Source organism: Vicugna pacos, chromosome 4 (assembly GCF_048564905.1).
Source record: "Vicugna pacos chromosome 4, VicPac4, whole genome shotgun sequence".
In the NCBI taxonomy this organism is placed as follows: domain Eukaryota; kingdom Metazoa; phylum Chordata; class Mammalia; order Artiodactyla; family Camelidae; genus Vicugna; species Vicugna pacos.
In genome coordinates this window covers 71,897,976-71,924,191 of record NC_132990.1, presented here as the reverse complement: position 1 = coordinate 71,924,191, position 26,216 = coordinate 71,897,976, and the positions used below count along the sequence as shown (strand labels likewise).

Sequence of the window (26,216 nt, the reverse complement as noted above, 5' to 3'; positions counted from 1 at the left end):
TCCCCTGCCTGGACAGCCAGACAGCCTGCCCCCGCGCAGACAAGGCCGGGCTGTGCTGCAGAAGAAAGCCCCCTGCGGTCCCCACTGGCGACCCGCTGAAACGGACGCGGCTCACATGCTTTGTAAGGGAAACTGGGGCTTCCTCCTCCCAGGAGCATTCCTGAGGCTGTGGCCAGAGAACGGCAGAGCTTTCTTCGCTCTGGATTCTCCTCGCTCGTCACCAGGTCATCTAAATAGGGGCAGAGAAACCCACCAGCTCTTTCTAGAAGGCGGGGAGGCCAGGGCAGTGGCCCGACCGGCCAGCATCTGGGACGAGCTGGAGAGAGAGCTGGAGCCCAGAGCATCCCTGGAGGGACGCTGATCTCGGTGCTTGGGAGACAGCAGCAAGCCGGGGAAAGGTTAAAACAAACATTTATTTAACAAATTATATTAAGAAGACAATCACACAGTGAAACTTCCCTTTGCCAAGTACTAGCATCGGCTCAAATAAATACACGCAGTAGGATGTCCTTCCTACGCCAGCACCCAGAGGCCCGGCCGAAGCCCCGGCTCCTGGTGGCGACAGGTGCCGACAGCACGGTTGGCGCCCCGAGGTGCGGGCAGCCCTGCCCCTCTAGGCCCAGGGGAAGGTGAGCTCCTGCCGGGCACGCGGCTGCTGTCAAGGCCTCTCGGCCCTCACCCTTGGGCTCCACCGCTCTCCAGGGAGCTGTGGGCTGGGTCCTGCTTGGGGCCAGACGAGGCGCGGGTCCGATCCTGCCTCTGCCACTTACCAGCTCTGTGCCTGCGGACGTGTCTCACCATCTTCGTCTGGAACCAGGAACAAATAACATCCACTTCTGGGTGTTTGTGTTTTTTGGGGGGGGGCAGAAAGGAGGGGAGTGACAAGAGAAAATGTGCTTCAAGTGCCAGCCTTGTGCCTGGCAAGGAGTGGGTGCTTCGTACGTGAGTCCTCCTGGTGCCCCGCCGCCGTTCCTAACAACCGGGGCCGGTGGAAAAGCCACTGGTGGCTTCTCCCAGTAGGGTGGCCTCCGGGAGCGAGGGCAGGGCCTGACCTGCTGTTTCTCCTCGCCCCCGGGGGGCTCCTCCCGCTGAGCGGAGGTTGCGGCTAGCATCAGTTCCTGGAATCGAGGTGGGAAAAAGCCTTATTATAAATTTGCAAGTGAACCTGGAGCAAACTGCTTACTCCTCATCACCGCTGTGCCATTTCCAAGGCCTTTGGAGAGACTCTGAATTTTCAAAGAGGAAAGAGAAGGCCACGTGGGCCCCTGTGCTCCGGTTAGTCCTTCCAACAAGGACTTTGTGTTTCCAAGAGAGCCCCTGCCTTCCCTGCCCACATGGCCAGAGGGCTCGTGAATAAAAGCACCGTCCCAGAGTCAGGGCGCTCGATTCCTGGGGGTGAGTGGAGCCGCACCTGCACGCACCGTCCCCTGTCTCAGGAGAGAAACAGAGGGTCTGGAGCAGCCTGAAGTCTACCACGGACACTAGCTTCTCTGTAACACTGTCTTAGTTATCTCAAGCTGCTGTTGTAGTGATGGTCACAGTCACTGTGAAGCCTAGACTAAGTCTATGACACCGCACAGGCCTCCCCAGCTTGCCCGCGTCCACACAGCCTCGCTCTGTCCATCCGGGAACTGCAGGATGGCCCGGGGTTGGGGGCTGGCGGAGGGCCCCCCCCTTTCCCCACAACCACCCTCACTGCCCACTTGCTTGCTGACGGGAATCCCACGTCACCATCTTTGGACCTCCTAGGGCTCATCAGAGGTGCCGAAACGCTTGGTTTTCAGTCAAGGGAGAAAGGCTGCCGGGCGTTACCTGTTGAAGATGATCCCACAGCTGGGGTGGGACCAGAGAGGAAGGTCTAAGCGCACAAACCAATGCAACTGGGCAGAAGGGGGCAGAGACATCACCCCTCTCACTGGTTTTGGAGCAGCCCCTCCCATCCAAACAGCAGTAGCAGACACAGGTTCTCTGGGCCCCACAGGGCTCCCCCAAGTCCCTGGAAACAACCAGCTTATTTTAGTGGGTACATGTGAGAGCAGTTCATCAGCGCTGTCCTGGATAAGCACCAATCCCACGGGGTCCTCACCGGACTTTCCATCCCGCAGCCTCCCCGGCCCTGGTGGGATCAACCAACTAACTGCCTGTTCCTGCCACCGTGCCGCGGGGGGAGGCACGGGAAAGCCAGCCCCACGGGGATGTCCTCGGGGCTCGGGGGTGGTAGGGAGAGGTGAGCACTTCCCCGAGGCACAGAGATCAGGAGGTATTGAAATGAAGACCCAAGCGCAACTGTGGGGCGCAATGGAGGCCTGGAGGTGGCTGGGCTGATGCAAGTATGTGAGGTATGTTTTGCCCCCGCCCCACTTCTCAGCTGGAGGCTGCCCCTCCTAACTGCTGGCCAGTTCCTGCCGCCCCCAGCTGCCCATGTGCCATCCTAGGAAGTGCAGGGAGGAAGGGGCTGTCCTGGCTGGGCAGCAGCTCTCCTGGGCTGCCACCCACACGCCAGCCTCCAGACACATCAAACCTCACGTCCAAAGCTCCAACCATCTGGTGTCCTCTGAGATGTGAGATACCAAATTCTGGGAGTTCCAATTCCAACAGCATGACAAAGCAGCCACCAGGATGAGGACCAAGCCTCCAGGCTGGTGGCAGACCCGCTCTCTTGGCACACGTGCATGGAGCTGGACAGGGCAGCTGGCACCGTGGGGAACGCCAGTGTGTTCGCTGGCCACTCATGGCGGAAATGTCAGTTCTCGCCCATCTGGGAACCTGGGTCAGATGGGCTTTTGGAAACAACTCTTCCTGTTAGCAGAGGCTGCAAGACACGGCCTGGCTGGGAGAGGCCCAGCAATGTGTGTCCACGTCCCTGGGCACAGGCTCATGGAGCCCCTTCACCCACAGCCCTGGCCACCAGGTCAGGGCGCCAGCCGGGCAGTGGGAGCTGTTGTTGGCACCGCGCTGCAGAGACGAGCCCTTTGTAGGGTGAGGGGAGGAGGTGGGTGAGCACTGCGTCCCGGCAGCGGAACTCATGTCCCGGCAAGCACCCGGCCACCTGGCTTTCCCGCCCAGAAGGCAAGTCCTCTCTGGGCCGGTGGCCAGGGTGCTGCCCCCGACCTCAGGGTGTCCAGTGTGTGAATTGAGTGGCGAGTCTAATGTCCACAGCGGGGAGGGAGCCAGGCCTGGGTCCACCCAGGGACCACCAGCATCTCCCTCCCGCGTTTCCTTAGGGTCTCTGTGAAGTTGTTGGGCAAGTGATGCCGTTGGTGAGGGACTCATTCCACGCAGCCCCGGGAGTCTTCCAGGAGGAAAGCAATGGCTTAGTGGTGGTGACAGGAGTGAAGGGAGCCAGCGGCGTCACTGGGCAGCCAGAACAACTGTCCAGGGCCCTCGGGGGTGACTCCCGCGGTGGGTAGGGTTGTTCACAGGACAACAGGGCAGCAGCCGCTGGTCACTACACACACAGGTTAGTCGAGGTTATGGACAGCATCCTCAGGGAGGCGGGGAGCCATGTCAGACAAGCCGATGACCGAGGAGGCAACAGCTCAGCCGCCCAGAGTCTCCCAGAAGCGCCGGGCAGGGCGGTGCGGAAGGGTGGCGGGGGTCCGGGCGAGGGAGGGGCGCTCAGTAGTCTGGGCGGAGGCGTCTCTGCCCCACAGGGGCCCTCAGGACTGAGGGATCTGCTGACACCGCGTAGGGCTGGGCGGGAGCCTGGCAGCGGCGCTCTGCTCCGTGCGGAAGCTGTACTCGTACTGCAGTGGGGGTGCAGGGGGGACAGAGAAGCACAGTCAGGGCATGAGATGAGGCCACCAGAGAAAACCGCTCCATGGCCTCAGACAGGCCGGGCAGAGGCCCTGAGGTCCCCCTGCTGAGCATCCAGACGTGGGAAGGGATGCGCTCTGGGGCGCACCTGTACTGCAGTGTGAGCTGTGCCTCTGGGGCTGCAGGTGGCTGGCTAGTTGGTGACACTGGTACCTATCACTGTTCCGGTCCCTCAGCACGAGCAGCACCCAAGCTGCCCGCATGCCCTCCCACCTCCCAGCTGCGGGAGGAGTCACACGGACGGGAAGGGGCAGACCTGGGGCTCCGTCCCAGACCTGAGCTGAGGCCGGCCGCAGCCAGTGGGCCCGGGGGACCCCTGGACTTACCACTGTGCTCCGTGCTTCCTGAGCACAGTTAAAGACAAAAACCGGGTGATGGGGACACAGGGAAGGGGGGCCACCCCACACCCTGCACGTGGTCTCCTCACTGATTTCCCAGGACCACTTCCCCGTAAGTGATGAGGACCCAGGGGCCTCACATGGCCACCTGGGCCCAGCCCAGCCCTGCTGCCACCCAAACCGGAGCACAGCCCTCATGCCTGAGACCCGAGCCTGCCTGCCTGACCCCAGGTAATGGAAATGCAGAGAAGGGGGACACCTGCGGTTCACCTTGAAGGCCAGGGGGGATTTCAACATCCAAATGTAGGGCAGGGAGTGCCAGGCAGGAGTGGCTGCCCCGCTGGGCAGGCCTGAGGCTGCAGGGAGCGGGCCGTGGGAACGGCCTGGACGCTATGCCACAGTGGCCATGTGGGCCTGTGGGTCCAAGGAACGAGTTGCTTAGATGAGGTCAGTGGTCATTAAACATTTGAAATAATATTGTAAAACTCTGTAGCAGCAGAACTGCCATAAAAAAGGGCTTCCCTATGTAGAGCAGAGTCGAGCGGCCCTGGTTGAACTTGGCCATCACCTGAAGCCATCTCCTTGGGTACAGTGGTGGAGGAGGCCGTGAGGAAGATGATGTGGAACTGTCCCAGCAGGAGGTGACCACTGGGTGCCCCCCCTAGTGAGGGTGCAGAGCCCAGCCGCGGGTTCCAAATGCCCTCTCGGCTCCCAAGGTGAGCTGCCTGCAGCAAGGAGGCGCTTCCGCGGGCCGCGCAGAGCCGGAGCACAGCCAAGGGCAGACGGGCTGCAGGGATCTTTCAAGGCTGAGGGGCAGCAGGAGAGCTCTGAGGGGAAATGGCAGGGATGCTGAGGCAGCCAGCAGCCCGCCACTGCTCAGCGCCGCATCCCCAGCCACCCTGCTGATGGTCCCCGGGGCCGACCCAGGACAGATAGACAGACACAGATCCGGGCTGGCCCGCCCTGGCCCTGCGTGAGCAGCAGAGGTGAGCAGCCTCAAGCAGCCCCTGGGCTTGTGGTCGAAAGGACTCGGTGACACTGGTGAGATGACTGTGGTCCCCACAAATGGAAGAGGTGGGGAGGGAAGGACTTGACATTGCAGGGTGACCTCAGGCAGGTCTTTTCTCCTCTGAACCTCAGTGACCTCACCTCTAAAGAGGGGTCACAACAAGAAATAACACGTTGGTGAGGACATGGAGCAAAGGGAGTCCTTGTGCACGGCTGATGCAGCCACTGTGGAACAGTGTGGAGGGTCCTCAAAAAATTAAAAATAGAACCACTATATGAGCCACTTCTGGAAATTTACCTCAAGAAAGAGAGAACACGCTAAGAACTTTAAAACATTGACAAAGGAAATTGAAAATGATTTAAAGAAATGGAAAGATATCTGATGCTCTTAGGATTGCAAGAATTAATATTGTTAAATGGCCATGCTACCCAAAGCAATCTATAGATTTAATGCAATCCCTATCTAATTGCCCAGGGTAATTACCCAGGGTAATTATCAAATTATCATTTTTCACAGAACTAGAATAATCCTATAATTTATATGGAATCACAAAAGATCTAGAGTTGCCAAAGCAATACTGAGGAAAAAGAATGAAGCTGGAGGAATATCCCTCCCAGACTTCTGACAACACTACAGAGCCACAGGGATCAAAACAGCGCGGCCTTGGCACAAAAACAGACTTATGGGTCAATGGAACACAACAGACAGCCCAGAAATACACCCACACACCTCTGGTCAAGTAATCTTCGACAAAGGAGGCAAGAATACACAGTGGAGAGAGCAGTCCTTGGCAAGCTGTGTTGAGAAAGCTGGACAGATGCATGTAAATCAGTGAAGTTAGAACACTCCCTCACACCATACACAAAAATAAACTCAAAATGGCTTAAAGACTTAAATGTAAGACAGGACACCAAAAATCTCCTGGAAGAGAACACAGGCAAAACATTCTCTGACATAAATTGTAGTAACGGTCTCCTAGGTCAGCCTCCCAAGGCAATAGAAACGAGAGCAAAAATAAACAAATGGGACCTAAGCAAACTTACAAGCTTTTGCACAGCACAGGAAACCATAAACAAAACAAAAGACAACGTACGGACTGGGAGAAAATAAACGATGAGACTGACCAGGGCTTAATTTCCAGAATATACAAACTCACACAACTCAGCAAAAACACAAAACCCAATCAAAAAATGGGCAGAAGGCCTAAATAGGTGTTTCTCCAAAAAAGACATGCAGACGGCCAGTAGGTACATGAAAAGATGCTCAACATTGCTAATTATCAGAGAACTGCAAATCAAAACTACAATGAGGTACCACCTCTCATGAGTCAGAATGGCCATCATTAAAAAGTCCACAAACAACAAATGCTGGGGAGGGTGTGGAGAAAATGGAACCCTCCTACACTGCTGGTGGGAAAGTAATTTGGTGCAGCCACTATGAAAAACACTATGGAGATTCCTTAAAAGACTAAAAATAGAGTTGCCATATGATCCAGCAATTCCACTCCTGGGCATTTATACGGAGAAAACTGTAATTCAAAAAGATATATGCACCTCAGTGTTCATAGTGGCACTATTTACAGTAGCCAAAACATGGAAACAACCTAAATGTCCACCAACAGATGACTGGATAAAGATGTGCTATATATACACAAAGGAATACTACTCAGCCATAAAAAAGAATGAAACGATGCCATTTGCAGCAATATAGATGGCCCTAGAGATTGCCATTTAAGTGAAGTAAGCAAGACAAAGACAAATACCATATGAAAGTACTTACATGTGGAATCTTAAAAAAAAATGATACACATGAACTTACAAAACATAAAAAGACTCACAGACATAGACATATGGTTGCCAGAAGGGGAAGAGGGTGAGGGATGGACAGGGAGTTTGGGACTGGCAGATATAAGCTACTATATACAGGATAGCTGGGTGGTGGGGGCCTGCTGTGTAGCACAGGGAACTGTGTTCAGTGTCTTGTTATGACCTATAATGAGAAGTATGAAGAGGAATATATAAACACATATGCTCACACACATATATAGCTGAGTCACTGTGCTGTGCACTGGGAACTAGCAAAAAAGAAAAAGAGTAAAACACTAACTCAGGAAGCTCTGTGCACCCCTGTGTTCACTGCAGCATCATTTACAACAGCCAAGATGTGGAAAGAAGCTGTGTCCACTGACGGACGAGTGAATAAAGAAAATGTGGCATACATACAGTAGACTATTCTTCAGCCATCAAAAACGAATGAAATCCTGCCATTTGTGACAACACGGACGGACCTTGAGGGCATCATGCTAAACGAAACAAGTCAGACGAATGCTGTGCGATCTCACTTACATGTGGGATATGAAACACGACAACGACACAACCAAGCTCCTTGTACAGAGAACAGGTTTGTGTTTCCAGAGGTGGGGGGGGGGGCTGGGGGTGGGTGAAATGGGGGAAGTGAATCAAAAGGCACAAACTTCCAGTTGTGAAATAATTCAGTCTGGAGGATGGGATGTACGGCAGGGCGACTGCAGTTAGTAACACCGTGTTGCCTATTTGATGGTTGCTAAGAAAGTAAATCTTAAAAGCTCCCGCCACAGGCACATCTGTAACCACGTATGATGAGATGTTAACCACACTTACAGTGACTGGTTTGCAATATATACAAATATCGAAACATGCTGTACGCCTGAAACCAACCTAATGTTCTGCCAGTTGCACCTCCATAAAAAAGGTGGGGTGACGCTCTCTACCCCAGGACCTATTGTGAGGATGGGATGAGGCAGATTAAGGGCCCGCCCCAGCACCAGGCAAGCACCCGCTGCACAACTGTTGGCTACATGGGAGAGTCCACCAAAGCAGACCCACCTTCCTGCTAATGACCAGGACACAGGCCACAGCCTGGGGACTCCAGCTCCCAGGAGGCTGGACTGGCAATGCAGCCCCAGACCGGGAGGCCTTCAGGCAAAGTCCGGGACAATACCGCCACCTGGTGGCTGCTCAGGGGTGCACGGCAGGAAACAGTCCCTCACTGCACCACATCCCTCCTGTCCTGGGCACTGGGGCCAGGAGAGCGCCCTACAACAGTGGCAGGGGAGGGATATGGGCACGCTGGGGCCTTTAACCAGAATGGGCAACACGGACGAAGAGCAGCTTAGGGGAGAGAGCACTTCTGCTGATGGCCGAGGGCGGTCCCTGAGGAGCACCCAGGGGGTGCTGCTTGGCAGACATGGAACCAGGATTGAAGGGATGGGAACTGGAAGCACCTGGTGGGGACACAGTAGTTGGAGTTACAGGTGTGGAGATGTTTCAAGAGCTCCCAGGCTCAGAAGACAAGAGGATGGGCCTGGCACTTGGGGTGGAGGACCGGAAGGCACAGGCCACGGAGGGAAGCAGAAACCAGCCCTGGTAGACCCAGGGGCCAGGAAGGAGGTCGGAGGCAGGAGGAGCAGTGCCTGAGCTGCACGGCCAGGGGGCGCAGCCGTTAAAAGCACATTGTGACCTCAGCAGGAGCAGTTCTGTGTGGGTGAAGGTTCAAGAGAGTGGTGCTGATGTGGACAGGGGAGTGTGGGCCCTCCTGGGGGTGGTGGGGAGTGGGTGGCACCCAGGGCAAGAGATGCAGGCTCTAAAGAAGCTGTTAACAGGCTGATCAGCCTTTAATGCACACAGATCCTGACTCAGGACGGGGAGGGCCTGAGATTCTGCATTTTCAACCAACTCCCAGGTGACCAGATGCTGCCGGTCCGGGGACCAGTTGAAACAGTTCTGTGGCCCAATCAGTGGGACGTGGGAGTGGATCTCAATGGGAGGGGACAGAGAGGAAGGGCAAGACACATTAGGGGTGAGGGGTACTGAGCAGGGGCTGGGGAAGAGGGTGGGGAGCCGGCTGGGTGGGGGGCTTCACCCTGGCTGCTCTGAGGCCATGTCTGGGAGAGGCTACCAGCGGCCGCAGCAGAGGGGAGGCCTTCTTAAGTGAGGGAGTGAGCCTGGGGCCAGGCCCCCTGCAGGGGTGCCGTCAAACGCTGGGGAGACAGCTGTGGGCCGAGTCACTTCCACTCTTGGGGTGTTTCTGCTGTGGCCACCTGAGTGGGGCTCCGTGCCAGGCGCCCAGTGGTGGCGGGAGCAACCAGGGCAGTGAGGCCTCCTCGATTCACTGGGGGCTGTGGGCCACAGAGAGCACATGCAGGGAGACAGAGGCAGCGGCTCCCAGATGTCCGCAGTCCGAGGGCCTGGGCCCAAGTTCTCCGACCCGGACGCTGCCAGGGGTGGGCCCAGAAAAGGGTACCTTCTGGTGGCAGGGTGGGTGGGGGATGAGCGGACACAGGACATTTCCAAGCCCAGGCAAGCAAGTGGTGGACCAGGGTGGAAGACCCTGGTGGGAGTTGTGAGGCCAGGAGCAGGGACAGGGTCACTGGGAAGCCAGGGGGTGTAGAAGGGCCTTCAAGGATAAACTACTAAATCCGTGTTCCTCTCACTCTGGGGCCAGGGGGAGGCGGGGAGCTGTCTGGAGTACACATGCTGCCTTTTCCTGACTCACAGCCCGAGTACACCGCCCCCGGAGAGGGCCAGGGACCCCGGGGCACAGACTGCTGTCCCCCCACCCCTGCCCTTGAGATTTTTCCCTTTTTAGGTTATCTCAGCTGGAGAGAAGCACTGCTCCCCCGCCTCATGTTTTCTCTACCTCCCCAAGCGAAATTTCAACATATGTCCCCCGACATAATCCCCCTTAGGCTGCGGATAACCCTTCCCACAGACGCTGTCCTCTGCCTGGGATTGCTGGCCCCAAAGTGTTTGCCCAAGAGACTAGGGCCGCTTCTGGAAGCCCTTTCACTCCCTTGGGCAAACAGCGAGTACCTTTGAAGGTGGATTTGGGCCCGGATCTGTTTACTCAAGACATTAGTCTCCTGCATAAGGAAAACCTGCACTCGCGTACAAACAGCAAATCCTTTTTGAATTAAAAAAATTTTCAATTAAAAAGCACTTGGGTTCGCAGGGCTGAGCCCAGCTAAGCGGCGCCAAGCCGCAGCGCCCTCTGGTGGGCACAGGCCGTCATCACAGCAGCACAGAAGATGGGCAGCCTCTCCAGGAAAGAGATGTCACTGTCAGGGGCTCTGCCCGGCCTTCCCTGGGCCCGGGATGGTGCGCCCCTGGCAGGAGACCCTGACCCATCAGACCTCTCAAGCCACAGCACGCGATTCCTGGATGCCAAGAGCCTCTTGTCATGGTGAGGCCAGCGTCCCAGCAGTGGGAGATGCCAACCTTGGCTTCTAGCTGCAGCAGGGAGGCAAAGTCACTCCAGCCCCAGCCTCATGGCAGAAAGTGAGGGACAAACTCCCCATCCACTCACAAAGGGGTTGTGAGAATCACCCAAGACAATTCGCGAGAAAGCACCTCGAGGGGGAGAAACCTGTCCTCCGTGTGCATCAGAATCGAGGGTTTTAACAAAAGCCAGTGCTGCCTGGGCCCTGCCCGGGACGGGGCGGGGCAGGGGTGGGGTGCAGCTGGTTTTGGTAAACTGGCAGGGTGGGGCAGGCATCAGGGATTTCTTAAAGCACCCAGGTGATTTTAATGGTTAGGCAGGTTAGAGCCCCACTCCCTGAAAGCATACTAAATAGAAGGGAAAGAAGAAAAGGCAGGCATATACCCTTCCCTCCCTGGGTCTCATAATGACCCATCAGCCAGAGGGCTCGGGAGCAGAAAGGGCGGTAAGAATTGTTTTTAGAACCCTGACTCCAAGCCTGCCCTGCAACCTGCTTCCTCCCCTCACGTGAGGGCTCCATGTTCTTCCATCCGTCTGTGGAAGTCTGGCTGCTGGACTCAACCTTCGGGGGAGGCAAGGGGCAGGCATCACTGCAAGGAGGGGGCACGGAGGGGCCCTGCGTCCCCCGGGTGCAGGCTCTGTGTACTGAGGACCAGGGGAAGGGACGGGCCTGAGGCACGTGACACTCTGTGGTCTGAGTCTCCTCATTTTGTCAAGGAGGGCTCGTTTTGAACTTGAATTATGGTTCCACAGAGACATGCAAAAAGCTGGGTGAAAAGGGGAGCCCCGGGTCCCCAAGGCAGAACAGTGGCTCTCCATGGAGGAGGCCCTGGAACACTCCAGAGCTGGAGAGAGGCCGTGTTCACCTTCTCACTTGCTGAGAACCCGTGAGCCCCGTGATCACTAATAAGATGACAGGAGGGGCAGGGCCGCCAGTCCCAAGTCAGGGTGGGGACAGAATCCTCACACCCCGGGGGGCTGGTACTGCTGCCCTTCCCACGACAGGTGAGCAAACAGACTGACAGAGGCCACCAGGGGTCGGGACGCAGGCGGGTCCCACAACAGGTGGGGTCGGCACACCTCCTGCAACCCTTTAGAGAAGCCTCTTTTGCGTTTCTGCTCTGGCTCTCCCTTTGGGTTCATCAGCTCTAACAGCAGCAACCCCAGAGTCTGGACCCCTGAGCCGCACCCAGTCCCACTGCTTGGCCCCACCCTAAATGAGGGGCTGAATGAGGGCCCTTCTGTGGCCCACCTGCCCCCAGGGCAGGAACCTGGTCTGTCCGGGCACAGCACCTCGCAGGGCTGCCGAACAGTGCAGGACCACGTGCCAATCCAGCCCCTGCGCCTTTGACTAGGGGCACCCGGGTCACGTTCATCCACCCTTGTCCGCAACCCCCCTTTCCCTGCTCTAAGCCTGCCACTCCTTGGAGTGGGGCAACAGCCGCTTGCATCCTACATGGCCTGCCTCCCTGGGCTCAGTGCCAGGAGAGCCCCCCACTCGCAGGGCACCCTCGGCTCAGGAGCACCTCCACCTAGGAGCCGACAGAACATCAGGGAGCAGGGAAATGACTCCCACGTCCCCACCTGGGCAGAGCCCCAGCCCCTCCTCCAGGCAGAGGTCTGCGAGGTTTCAGCACAGATCCCGCCCCATGCTTGGCTTCTCAGATCTCCCCTCCCTCTTCCTGTCAAGCATCATGTCCTAAATGAGCCGGGGGTCGGTGGTGGGGGGGAGTGGCGCACGCAGTCACACCTTTGTGCCCTTCTGAATGCTATTCCCTTTGGGACATTCTTCCTCCCCCAGGGAGGCTTAATCACTAACCTCCGGGGCCCCCACACCACTTTCCATTTCCTCCTTCAGTGCAGGGTTGGGATGGGATCTCGGCCATTTCTGCAGCTTCAGGGCCTGGTAGAGGCTGTGGCCCAAAATAGAGGAATGAATGAATGAGTGAGTGAGTGATGGATGGATGGATGGGTGGGGGGTGGTGGTGAAGGGATGGGTGGATAGATGGACAGGTGGCTGGACAGGTGAGTGAAGAGACAGATCAGGCTGCGGGCATAGCTCAAGCAAAGGAGAGAGGACAGCTAGCTTAGGGACACTTCTCCAGCAGGTGGGAAGTCCTGGTTTCCGTCTTCTGTGGAGGCAGCAGTGGTCCCACAGCCCTCTAAGCGTGATGGTGTGATCTCCCCAGCCCATGGTATTTAACTCATGGAAGCAAAGTGCTGATCCTAGGGCTTGTCCACATTCACCCCATGAATGGTCAAATTATGAGTCTGGCTGCAATCTGTGTTTGGAACTCCAGGCAGATACGTGCCAGCTGGAGATTCACACATTGGTGGCCTGTGTGGTGTTCAAAATTAGTTACAAACACTGAAAGTTGAGGGACTTGGCATAAAATACCAACATTTCCCAGATTCTATTAAAAAAACTAGGGGCCTATGGCAATTCGAAACCTTCATTCTTGCATGGCAACCATGAGCCTCACGGGTGAATGGAGGCGGCTTCCTTTAGAGAGACAACGGCTTTCCAGTTTGCCACAGTCCCCCCCCAGCCCCCATAACCTGCCCAACCAGGCAGAGCGTCAACTGCCATTTTACCACTGGGGCTGCATTTTGTGTTTGTGTGTGTGTGTGTGTCGGGGGGGGTGATGGGGAAAAGTAAGCAAGGGAGTGCACAGTTCTTGTCCCCGTGACTATTAAAGGTAGGAAAAAGAAAGACTGAGAAGGCCACGTGTTTAGAGGAAAATGGGGGGAAGTGGAACAGAAAACCGCTGCCTGATTAACACAGACACAAAACGAGTTTTGCTTTTCCTGGCCCCTCCCTAGGTGCGGGGCTGACGGGCCCAGTGGGCACCTGCTTGTCCAGCCCGTGTCCCGAGTAGGGGCTCCGGGCGGCTGGGCGCCCCTCTGCTGCTGACTTAAGCGCCATTTCTGTGCCCCGGGGCTTGCCCTTCGGGGAGCCAGCGTTTCAGAACCCGCCTGAATACCACCTAAAACATGACATTTGTATCTTCCCTCCCCAGGTCACTTGTGGAAAATATTTAAAAGAACGCCGCTTTCTGCATTGACTTCCGAGTGGAAGAGGAGAAGCTGCGGGGCTGCTCTGGGAAGGTGCCCCCCATTCTTTATCTCATCTTTATGCTCGTGTTTTAAATACACACCAGGCAACCTTCTAAGAGTTCAATTTGGGGGGGGGGTATTACTTTAAAACTTGGCGGGGGTGAGAGGTCCCAAAACCATAAGAAAAGGACAGAAAACTCCTTTCATGATGGACTTTGCAGAAGACCAAATATTCCTCTTGATTGCAGTTTTGCAGGAGCCAGGGACCCAAGCAACAACAGACCCGGGCAGGTGATTCTGTCTGCAAACGCCGTCTGTGCTTGGTCTCCACGGCCAGTCGGCGCGCTCACTGACTCACTGAGAGACGACCACCCGGGGCCACTGTGAGAGCAACCTGTGACATCGCTGACATCCCTGCCGCGGACAGAACCACAACAGGGGAGGGGCAGGAGAAGGGGACCCCGAGGCGTGCAGAATTCGGGACGCTATTAACAGAATCTACCACATTAACATGCCCATGGAGGAAAAAAATATCATCTCAGTGGATGATTAAAAGGCTTTTATCGAAAGCCACTATCCAATCCCGAAAAAAACACTTAGGAAAATAGAAACAGATGGCTAATTCTTAAACATGATTGGAAAAAAAAAAGATCTGTCTATACATAGCAAGCCAGGATGCAGCATTACGGGTTAGTACTGCAATCAGAAACTTCCATGCAGACAGGGGTCCAGGGACCCAAACGTGCCGGCCGAGGTGCCAGGCGGAGGCACCGGAAGAGGAGCAGGAGGCGGCCGCGCCGGGGTTTGCAGGCGACATACACAGCAACTAAGAAACCGTCAGAATGAGCAGTGGAGTCCCTGGGAGAGTCAGCTTCAGAAATAAAATGCAAAAGCCAAGGCTCCTGATACATAAGTGACAGAAAATATAATGGGAGAAGGGTCCTGTTCACGGCAGCCACAGAAGCCTCAAACACCTGGGAATAAGCTGAAGAGCAGCATGCAGGGCTCCAGAGAGACCCCCCGGTTCTGTGGGGTCCCCACCCTGCAGAGTGACTGCACAAAGCCTGGGTGGAGGCCTGTCACCCGAAATGCCAACTGTTCCTGTATCAATCAGCAGGCTCAACGCAGTCACCAAAAACATCCGGAAGCCCCTTCCTCTCGAAAAGATTCTAAAGTTCAGCTGGAAGAATAATCATGTGAACACAATTGGGAACATGTGGAGAGAGTTCAGGGGAGAACTAACCTTGCCATATATTAAAGCTTATTGTAAAGCTATCAGATTCAAAACAGTGTGGCAATCACACAAAAAGGACAGAGATGCACAGAGTCAAGAAAAACATCCACTGACCCACTTACAGATGGAACTATGTGATGAAGGTAGCATGTAATACTCACTGAAGAAAGTAAACAACGTTAGGAAAACTGGCAAACACTTTAGGATAAAATAAAGCTGGTTCTAGACCTCACCCTTCAATAAACTTCAGATGGATTAAGTAGTTGAAATGTTTATATTTTCATATATTAAGATACAAAAGGGTATGAAAAAATAAGGATAACTATTTCTACAATCTTGTAAGTATGACATGAAGCCGTATTAAAACAAAGACGAAAGTGCCCATAAAAAATTCAAAATAATTGTATAGCAGAACACGTCATTAACAAGAGGAGAAGCCTGAAGTGTGTGTGTGTGTGCGCGCTCTTGAATATATGACAGAGAGAAGGTTTTTATAAAGAACATTAAGTAATCAGAAGTGAATGAAAAAAGCTAAATAAGTCAATAGAAAAAACTGGGCAAAGGGCATAAACAGAAGAGATTCACAAAAGAAATACAAATAGCCAATAAACATTTGAGAAGATGTTCACCTTTAAATACCAGTGATGCTTAGCTATAGTGGGGATGTGGGAAACAGGTTATCACCCATAGACCACAGGGTGGGGAGGCGGGGAGGGCAGGCTCTTTTTGGAAGGCAAAATGGTAATACCATGCATTCATCTAAAGAAAGGTCCAGGAGAGCAAAGACACATGTACAAGGAAATAGATTGCAGCAGTATAATAGTGAATAATTGGAAACAACTCAAAAGTCAATCAATAGTGGATTGCTTAAATAAATTATGGCATAATCATACCGGGGAACCACATGTAGTCATTAAAACGAATGAGGTAGATCTGTGCAAAATGACATGGAAGGCTGGGCAAGATATACTGGTCCGTGTGAAAGCAGGATACGGAATATTATGTCCAGTGCTGAACCCTTGTGATGTTTGTCTGAACACGTGGGTGAATCTCCCACAAGTGGACTATGGGGGACTCTCGCCTCTTACATGTTTCTGAAATGTCTGCTTTTTAATAAACATGTACAGCCTTTGAACTCAGAAGGAAAACACTAAATATTAAAAAAATTGATTCTGATCAGCAGGGTAGCTGCTTCATATGATAAACGGCCCACGATGTGTGCCACAATTAATGGGGAGAGAACTCATCTCGCCTGTGGTATCAGCTGGGGTCAGACTCCAGAAGGGTCCATGAAGTGGAGGTCCCCGAGCTAGTTCCCACATTTCAAAAGAAGCCTAACACTTCTTTTATGCCTCCGGAACGGCTGTCTAATAGGCTAACTGATTAGATTTCTTTGGGGCTGGAATTAACTCAGTGTGATAGCTCTGTAAGAATTTGGTGGCAGCTCTGTGTCTTTGGACAATATAAAAAAGGGGCAGAACAGGTTAACTTCTATTTATTTAACTAAATTTTATTTAATAAATGAAGTAGGCGAGTTTCTTTCCCAAAACGTATCAGCTTCCTGACGGAAAAAGAAAGTAAAAAAAGATGCCGGGTCATGAAAATGTTAACTCTCACAGGTAGAGACAAGACGCCTTATTTCCTGCTGCAGTTTACTATCTGACCACTAGATGGTGCAAAGGGACCACAGATTTGGCAGTACCTCCCTCTACAAAATTCTTTACTGTTAATAAGCACAATGAAAGCTTCCCAAAGGTAGGAAGAATGAACAGTTGTGCTGGGATGTGAACATTTTGCTTTGATAAAGTTGGGACTCTGCCATTTCATTACTGATACAAAAATCTTCCGCCTCACTTTCTTCCCGCACGTGCAGGTCCCAAGTTCACATTATCTAATCTCAAATATTGGAAGGGCCTGCAGACACCCATGCGCAGTGGATGTCCACAGGCTGGATTCAAAAATTCTTTTTACCTTGAGATGCCAAATGTGTTTCCATTAATTTTACCTCAGTGTCGTGACGTAAATGCTAGAGGAATCGGCCCCAAGCTAAATAAGCAATAAGCCCCATTTTTCAGCACACAAACACATAAAGATGTCAGCTCAAACTGTTTACTAATTAACACTTAAAAAGACACAAATTAGATATGCGTGGCTAAGAGCAATTATAATCAAGACGAATTTCTCTAGTCATTTGGGAACTGAAAAAAAATGCCTAATTGCTGGAACCAATGTTTTAAAAACTGAAATCACGCCAGTTAGCAAATATGTTCATTTAAAGAACACTCCACGTGACTGCACTCTTGAGGACTGACTACAAACATGAGAACAAGGAAAATATTTAGGTATAAAATTAAAATTTTAAGCTCTTTTAGATTTATAACTTCTTCATTAAATACATCTGCAAACGGCAGCCCATAAAAACCTGTAGCAATTAAGTGGTTAAACAGACTGCCTCCCTTGTCAATTTTAAGGGAGTGATTAATATTAGATCGTCCCTTTACTAATTAGACTCTCCCTTGTCTTTCAGCCTTAAAGTGGAGTGAAAATGGAGTCTGTTTGCTCCCACAGGACGAGTGGTGGGTTAATGACGCTTCCCTTACCACGTTTTTGAGTGTGGTACCCACTGAAGGAAGGGTGGGCCCCGTGGTTTTCTGTGGGTCGGCTGCAGGTGGGGAACGGCTTTGTGTGCTGGGCTGGAAGGCACTCTGGATGCTGCTTCAATCACAGGAATTGTTGCCTCCTATTTCCTAAAGGCTTGCAGTGCTAGGCATGCAGCATGAAACCCACGGTCGAGGCCACCGTCTCCCGGCCACCGTTCGTGAGACAGGGGACGCAGTGCAGTCTGTGAGGGAGGTGAGGCCGGGGATGGACGGGTCACAGGGGAGGGTGGAGCAGTGGGCAGGGAGTGAGGATAAACGGCCTCCAGGAAAAGTAACCACGACTCGGGAATTATTTCAGAAGCTGCTGCCTGAACTGAGGAGCCAGGGAGCTCCTACTCTGGCTGTGGTGGGGCATCCATCAGATGGAGAAACGGGGCGACTGCTTACAAGGGAAATAAAGAGCGGCAGAGACAGAGAATATTTATATGCCCATCTTCTCACTCCAAGAGAAGATGCTTCATCATGGGGCCGGCTGCGAAATTACACTCTTTCCGACTCTCAAATGGAGAGAACCTTTTGTCTGGGCAACGGCGAGGACAATAAGGCTTCGCTGGGACACAGCCCTCCGGGGTCACTGCCACCCTCCCGCAGAGCCAAAGGGGTGCCGCCTAGGGCAAGGGGGCCGGTTAGGGCCAGAAGGCCCCTGCTTTGCTGCGATAGCTGCCACTGGCTGCTCGCTGGTCGCCTCCCAGGGCTGAGGGGAGATGAGCAAAAACACACTCTCCAGCCTTGGGGTAGTCTACACGGCAAAGCCCCTGCTCTGAGCTGCGGAGGGATGTGGATGGCAGGGGGACGTGGCTGCTGGAGGATGGGGCAGGCAGGAAAGAGGCTGCTAAGATCATCGGAGCCAGGAGAGTGACAGCCTTCAAAGTGGGAGTTTGTTTATTAACCAGCCCTCACCACCAGAGGGCACCTGAAGAATTTTCCCCCCGAAATCTGCTGGATGGCATAGGCTTTGATTTTAATCAAGACCGGGGGCCTGTTATGAAACTTGAGCAGGTGCTGCACACACAACTGCTGGGTCTCTCCGTGAATACGCCAGCAGCAGACGCTGGACCAGTGCCCTGACCAAGGTGGGAGCCGTGGGCCTGCACCCCAACCTGAGGCTGGGGGCCTTGACCCAGGGCCCAGCCTAGGTAGCAGATTTGGCATGCTACCACAGGAGGTGGGACTCGAAAGCTGTGTCCCCTCCACTATACCACGTTGCCGCCACTGTCCACACATAGACACCTGGAATCTACACACCCACATGGCAGGCGGCTCTTGTCCACACTGCCGGCAAGCCTTGTCCCACCTTCCTGCTGGCGGGGCCGAGCGTCACACTGCACCTGGAGCCCATCAGATTCCGGGGAGGCTGGAGGTGCATTGCCACCCACTTGGTGGGGGTGATACCTCCTTTCTCTGCAACTGTTACTCAGCGCCAGGCAACTCTTGGGCAGGCTGGGGTCCGTGGCGGGTCCTGCTGTGGTGGGGGGCAGCCGGGGTTGATCGTGATCCTGGGTTGGCTGCTGGCGTTCGCTCTGGTCCCTAGTCACCAAGCTCAAGGCTGACTGGGGGAGGGGCTCGTTCATGGAGTAACCTGTCCCCAAGGCCAAATGGTGACGGGGCACAGACTTAATTCAGACGCATCCCCCAGGCAGAGCAGGGTGGGTGAAGTTAAAGCTGGCAGGAGAGACACCCATGCCAGGGCTGGATGGGCGGGCAGTGTGCCGCCTCCAGGGACCACCTGAGCCCAGGTTTCTGCTGTAAACTTCTGTGACACCACCTCCCCCGTGGGGTGCAGAGGGGTCACAGAGGGGAGCACCACCCCACACAAAGCGGCCCCCACAGATGCTGGTCGGGAATCCCAGGTGACATTCGGGGACGGTGCAGGTCATGGCTTCCCTGAACCCAAAGGCAGTCAGTCTCCTGCCTTCTCAGGGGAGGGTGCTTGGCTGATAGTGTGAACATGAGCACAGTGGCCCCCCAGCGGAGCTCCCCTGCCCCCGGCCCCTCCCCAAGGGCAGCCAGCCAGACTGGTTGACAATGGAAAAGAACAAAGTCACCCTGATCAAGGAGACCCCCAGGGGCTCAGGGCCAACCCACAGAACCCACCGCGGCACCCAGGGCCTGGGCACAGCTTCTACTCAGTCTCCAACTTCAGGAGCAATGCTGAGCTCAGCAGCAAAAAGGAGTTCCGGTTTATTTACAGAGAAAATTCCCTGACGTTGTTGAAGAGCCTGTTCACCAAAGTGTGTGGACATCAACATTCTAGTCACCATCAAATGCACACAGGTGGGTGGTGTGAGCAACTTTTAAATCCTCAGTTTAAGTGGAAAAGTCCGTGGCATCACTGACGGCAGTAACACCTGTGTTCAGCATTTCTAACCTCTCCCCGTTTCCCTACGTTTTCTTTAACTCCACTTTAGTTTCCTTCAACAGAGAACACAGATGGGGGTTTTAACCCATCACTGAAAACAAAGAAGCAAGCTAGGCTTGGCCCACTGAGCTGCCGTCACTCTGCCACCAGCAAGGGGGCGGCGTGCCAGGCTGAACTGGGACGGATTTACACCGACTTCCCCGCTTCCTGCGGACCAGGGAATGGTGGCAACAACGACCATGACCGTGACAGCAGCCGCTGATCACTACCCGCGCAGTGGCCCTGGCAGGTGCTGTTAAGCCATTTCCATGACTGTCTCCGTCAAACTCATAAATGCTATGGGGCGTTTTTACCACTGTCTTGATTTTACAGAAGAGGACGCCGAGGCTCAGAGAGGTGAAGTGGATGAGCTGAAGATTCTGCCCCCGGCAGGCGGGCTCGGCTCCAGGTGCCAGACATCAAGACAACGCAGTCTAACCACGCACGCTTTTGGCCCTTTAGTGGGGACGAGAATTGAGACTTTATGGTGGTTTCACCACATGCACTGGCTCCACACCAGGGCTCGCTCCTATTCCACCCTATCCTGATACCTTGCAGGCCAGGCCGGGGTCAGAGCATAGGTCGAGGGGCCTCCCAGGTCCCACTGTCCCCAGCAGCCCCTTGGAGGGACAGGGATTCACAGACTGTGTGTCATAAAGGAGAGGATTTGGGGAATGACACGCTAGGTCTCAATGTGGGGCAGATGATTTCACCTCTCAGAGTCTCAACTTCTGCCCCATGAAGTGGGGAGGAATGTTGCCACCTGGTCAGCCTTGGGTGAGAATCGGTGATGGTGGAGGTAAAGCCCAGCCCAAGAGCTAAGCACGGAGCAGGTGCTTAAATAAATGAGGCTCCTGTCACAGCCTGGAGGACGGGAGGGGGGAGAAGGGGTGATGTCCCCTCACGGCTGCCCCGTCTCCACCACCGGCCTGTGGTGACGGGCACCTGCTGTCTGCGCACTTTCTGTATCTGTCCATTTAGTATTCACGCGACAGGTTTGACTGTCATCCTGGCTTTAGGCAGAGAGGGGGCGTGACCCCAACCCCCACCCTGTCAGGCCTGTGTGACCTTGTCCGTCCTGCAGAGTCACAGGCCGTGCCCCTGCTCCACAGCCTGCAGGGAGAGCAGCCCCCGCAAAGGCCTTCCGCACACACTCGCCAGAGCCACCCTGTGCGGGACCCCAAGCAGCTGGGAGCCACCCCCGGCCACGCGGCTTCTGGGTAGAGCTGACACGGAACCCCACGGACGGGTGTTTTCTGACGGGGTGGTAGCCTGCCTTTCTTTTTCCTATGTCTACCCCCTACCCCCCAAAATCTACAGATGACAATCAGGTTGGTTTTTGTGATTTACCAAAACTCAAAGGCAAAGGGGGACTTTCTTGTCTTGTTTTTGCTGTGACAGGTTTAGAAATTTGTTGTATTACATTGATTCAATTTTTCTTGATTTCAGCCATCTTTCAATAATGCAACCTGCTTCTGCTAGCTGGGTATACAAGAGAAAACCCAGAGGAACTGGGAATATTGAAATGGTTCTACCATTTCCATCTTGGAGACAAATGTTCCTCTCAGAGGAGAGCTGGCTGCAAGCATGTGACTGCTTAACAACCGTCTATACATAAGAGACGACACACACTCTCGCGCTGTCTTATGAAAGCGGGGAGAACACCGGCGGAGCTGACCTCCAGTTGGATTCCATTATCTCAGCTCTCTGTCTTCAGAGCTGTCACATGGACTCCGGTCCTGGATTTCTTTCTTTTTTATTAGGAAAACATCCAGACTCTTTCGAACCAGGCTGCCAAGTGGGGTTTGGCTTACCAAGCACAATGGAATGTATTGCGATCCTTCCTCTAAATCACAAAGAGGCTTGGACATTTCTCCAAACCCTTACTGGTGGCAAATCATAAAACAGAAGGGGGGACAGCCAACCCCATGCCCAGCCCCCAGCCTCCACCTTCTTTAAGCCGAGATATTTAAAAAAAAAAAGAAGCAAAATTGATTGTTCTGGCCGTCACGTGAAACCTTCTGACTTATTACTTGAAGTAATAAACACATTAAAAGTGAGTTTCTGTTTCTAAGAAATACACTTGAGAGCAATGAAAGTGTCTTTCTCCGAGGGTCACCCTGCTCCCGGGACAGACCCCTAACAGTGAGCGTGGGCCCAGGCCCCACCTGTCCCGTCTGGGCAGCTTGCTTACCTCTTTTTCAATTTCTGCCAGAGATTTGATGGTGATTCCCAAGAGATCAAAGGGCTGCATCTGAAAATACAGATAGAGTCATCCTTTTAAATGGCTGGAAAATGCTGCTTCACATCTGCTTTTATTCACAACAATTGTGACACTTCAAACCCACAATGTATTCGAGCGCTTTCTCCACTCCCTTTTCACGGAAACCATCGGGGTGACTTTGCAGTGATTAGTGAGGGCAAATGGACCAGTAATAGGAGCAGACTGAGAAACCTGGCCATCACCAGGGCGCCTTCTGCTGGGGACCCTGCTTAGTCATGTGTCTACCGGACCCAGGAGGGTCACAGTGACTGTCACCAATAACTCCTGCCTCTCTTCTCTCCCTGCCCATGTAAAAAGCCGGCTTGCTCTTTCTGCAGCAGTGGGAATGGAGGTGCCCGAGGCCTCACCACCCCGCCCTGCCTGCCACATCTCTGTGGTGGACAGGGTCTAAGCAACCCCAGGAGGGTGGCAGCTGATCTCTTGGGGATCTGGGATTCCTTGGCATCCAGGGAAGGAGCTGGAGGGAACTCCAGGTCTTTGAAAATACAGGTGAATGAAGTAACTGTCCATCAGTTATGTTGGAGAAATCAATGGGGTGGAAAACGATACCACCACGTGTTAATGGGTGTTTCTATAACTTTACAGACATGGGGCCCCTTTTTTGGGAAAATTCTGGCTTTTCAACAGACAGCATTAAAAATCAAAGACACATGGCAACAAGAGTCAGCTGGAGGCCCAGAGACGCCTGGGCTGAAACGCACGCAGAGTGGCAGAGGGAGCCCTGTCTGCGAGGCCCCTGGTCCATCCCCTCTCTGGGACATCGAGGGTCTGCGCTTCCACAGGGCAGCGGCCCCGCCTCCTGCAGCCCAGGCCAGCAGCTGGCAGCAGCTGGTGGACAGGTAAGACCTGAGAGTCTCCAACAAAACCCCGGGGCCTTCAGGGTTCTGAACCACAGCCCAGAGGCAGGGGCCAAGCCGGAGCCTGGGCCGGGCCAGGTGGGGGTTTACTGCGAGGAGGGGTGGATGAGGCTGGCTCCGAGTCCAAGGACCTGGATTCGAACCCGATCAGCGCCTCCCCATGATGCAGTGGCAGGTTAATCACTTCATCATTTCCTCTCTGGTTACAAAGCAGCACGGGCGGGCGGGCCCTCCTGGCCTGGCTGCTGGGAGATTAAACAAGAGAAGCACTTGGCACTGGGCTTGGCCCGGGTCCGCCCGCCTGAGCACTTGCTGTGTTGGAGAGCCTGGCAGCAGCAAGTTTGCAAGGGCGATCTTGGGACAGGGCCACCGAATCAGGCACTCAGCTCCTGGGGCTGCTCTGCCGGTAGCCACAAAACAGTTTGGCGTTCTCCTGCCGCCAGCCCGAGTGGCGCGAGCCTGGGGCCGCCTGCCCGCGCTGCCCGGGATCCAGCAGAGGTCCAGCTGTTGTATCATTAGGCTCTAACTGCCCCACTAAACTTTCCCGATTGGAGCTGGTGTGCAGGACAGAACGGCCCTTCTAAGGGAGCGGGCGGGAGAGGCGCCAGCGTCTCCATGGCAACGCGGCCAAGTGGAGTCGGCTGAAGTTACTCACGCTCTGCATGTCACGTCACGAGCGTTTTTCAAGATTAAGCTGCTTACCAGAAGGGTTCAGAGGAGGCCTATTATATTTCATGAAAATGGAAACTCCAGTGCAGGTCAAATCGCAAGCTGGGTGGTTTTAAGCTGGATCCAAGAAAAACACTGAAGGCTTCTCTAGCTGGTGCCCAAACCAGGCCTTCATATTTATTAGCTACTCAAAGCAAACTTCTGCAGAAAGGATTTTTAAAAACCCAGAAACAAGTCTACTGAGTCGACATGAACCAGGCCTGCAGAGCGGAGGGAGGGCCACTGCCATCCAGGGGGGCACGCACCACCTGAGAGAGGGCACAGGAGTGCCCGGCTGGGCCCACAAAGCTGTGAGGTGGGTGCCTCTCACGATTTGGGTTCTGGCCTTCAGGCCCCGCTAGCTCACTCTGTCCCTGTCACTAAAGATGGCTCAGGGACCCAGTGTGGCCTCGGTTCACTCATGTGTACCAGAGGTCTGGGCTGGCCTGCAGGGGCTGGAGACCCACGGCTGCTGGCCCTGCCATTCGGATGCCTGCAGAGAATGTGGTCACTGTGGGATGCAGTGACGACAAGGGAAAGTGAGGTAGCTATCTTTCTGCTGGACTTCATCATCGTTAAATAAATAAGAACAAAAGTTAATAAGCTGAACTTGGAAACCAAGAACATTTATAGCCAGTGAAGTTTAGTGTCATTTACCATCACATCTGAAATGAATAGGCTTGGCTGTGGCTGCGTGTGTCTTCCCTACTTTTCTTTTACTTCTCAAGCACCAACTACGTGCAGCATTAGCTGAAGGGGCCGAGGGAGGAGCACAGCCCACTTCTAGCTCTCAGGCAGCCCTGTTGTTGGCTGCAGGCCTGAGCTTCCTCCAAAGGGAGAACGTGAGGGCAGCAATGATTCCAACAGGGGCGGGGGCAGGGGAAGGGGTGTAGGGGCTGCCGAGACGCCCCATGTGTGGAGCAGAGAGCTCAGGCTGGAGGCAGCAGAAGAGGGGGTGAGCATGCATAAAACTTACACTTTCTGGAACACAGGAAAACTTCTCTGAAATCATAAAAGGCACACCATCCATTGCTGCAAAAGAAGAAAAAAAGAGGAAATGGCATTGCAGACACCACTGATGTTCAGTAACTTGAGATACTGACACACATACTGGTCTTGACACAAGCCAGTCGGGGGCTGCAGCCGGCCGACAAGTGCACAGGTGAGTGGCGCCCAGGGCCACGTGTACACAGGTGCCATTTCTGCTCCCAGGACACACACCTGCTGAGGGAGGCAGACACCCCACAGCAGGGCAAACAAGAGCTGTCAGGGCAGGACTGGTCCAGAGCCCACCCAGGGTCTGATGGGTAAGTGTGGGAGCCACTGAGGGGACGTGGTGAGGAGGTGGGCGGTGAGCATGTTCGTGAGATACTCTCTCAGCGGAGACTGGAATCACAGCCCAGGCTGTCAGGCTCAGGGGAAAGGTCTAGGTTGGAGGAAAGAGTGGTTCTGGAGTCAGACAGACCGGGTTTGAACCCTGGCCTTGGCTCTGGGTGCACTACTTAAGTTATATTTAAAAGGACAGCACGGCCTGCGTAACTCAGCACAGGGGTGCTCAGCAGGGGGCCTCTTGATCTCTTAGCCTCGGTCTCACGGGCTGAGCTGAGGCTCACTGCTCTGCTAGGTTTTAACAGGACACAGAAGTGGCGGGAATGGGTCTCCAACAAAGGAAACCACAGAACCACAGTGGTTCGGTTCCTTTTTCACAGCCCTGCACAGGCCAGGTCACTGCCTTCAGATCACTGCCTCCTCAAGGGCGCCCTCCCCTGGGATGAGGGCGCTTTACACCATGGAAACCCTGGGACGTGGAGGAACGGGACACGTGGACAGCGCGCGCTGCGGGCACGTGCAGTGTGAAGGCTGGGCAGCAGAGCCGACTGTGGGGACGGGCGAGGCTTCTCCTGGGGCCCGGCCTCTCCAGTCCCTGTCACTCGTGTGGTGTGGGGGCCTCATGCTGAGGGGGATGGTTTTCTGGATGAGGGGTTTCCCGCGTAATGACCTCTGCTCCACGACACCTAATGGGGGGACTTCTCTGCTATACAAGGGGTGGGCAATTTTTTTCAGTCCTAAGGCATAAGAGTCGCGGAAGCAGAAAGAAGAAAAGGAAATAAAAGAAAGATAAGGAATCTGGGACAAATCCTCTCTGATCAGCAAGATGAGCCAAATGTGTCATTTTAAGCTATGTTCATAATTTCTGGGAAGAAAAAAATGAAATCTTCTCTGGTAGGTTTGAAGAAAAAGAAATAGCCCAGCGGGCCCAGCTGCACTGGAAACCTCCTCCTTTCTTGGGGAGGCTGCTGTCTAAGGAGGGGCCCCTGGGCTTGGATGGAAGCGTCTGTGGTCATAGACCTTCCCAAACAGGAGCCTCTGCCACCTGCCCTCACTGCCCAGAAGAGGACTGGCTAAGCACTGGGGACAGTGTGACACCTCCCCAGAAAGAGGGGGGAGCCACAGTCACCGTACACAGTACGTCACACATGCACGTGCACAAATGAAATCTGAGCACCTACACGCGCCTGGCGCGCATCTACACCCGGGAAAACCCACCCGTCCATGCCTGGGCCTGGAAAGGCCACGAGGCCTTTTAGAGAGGGCAGGG

At 54.3% G+C, this 26,216-nt stretch overlaps 1 protein-coding gene and 1 long non-coding RNA gene across 5 annotated transcripts in view; one reads left to right on the top strand and one right to left on the bottom strand.

The window, feature by feature from the left end:
* Window positions 1–394: 394 nt before the first annotated feature.
* The window catches only part of MVB12B (multivesicular body subunit 12B), a 234,488-nt gene continuing 208,666 nt past the window's right edge, over window positions 395–26,216 (bottom strand). For all 4 annotated transcript variants that reach the window (XM_072960130.1, XM_072960132.1, XM_072960131.1 and 1 more), the window contains 3 exons: window positions 24,594–24,649; window positions 21,963–22,022; window positions 395–3,746 (listed from right to left, as the gene is read on the bottom strand). In XM_072960130.1, coding sequence (XP_072816231.1) covers window positions 3,660–3,746; window positions 21,963–22,022; window positions 24,594–24,649 — 203 coding nt within the window. In that variant the 3' untranslated portion in view covers window positions 395–3,659. The remainder of the gene's footprint in view (window positions 3,747–21,962; window positions 22,023–24,593; window positions 24,650–26,216) is intronic.
* Window positions 20,118–21,828, top strand: LOC140695909 (uncharacterized). The gene is made up of 2 exons (XR_012071745.1): window positions 20,118–20,601; window positions 21,218–21,828. It is a non-coding gene; the product is annotated as an uncharacterized lncRNA (long non-coding RNA).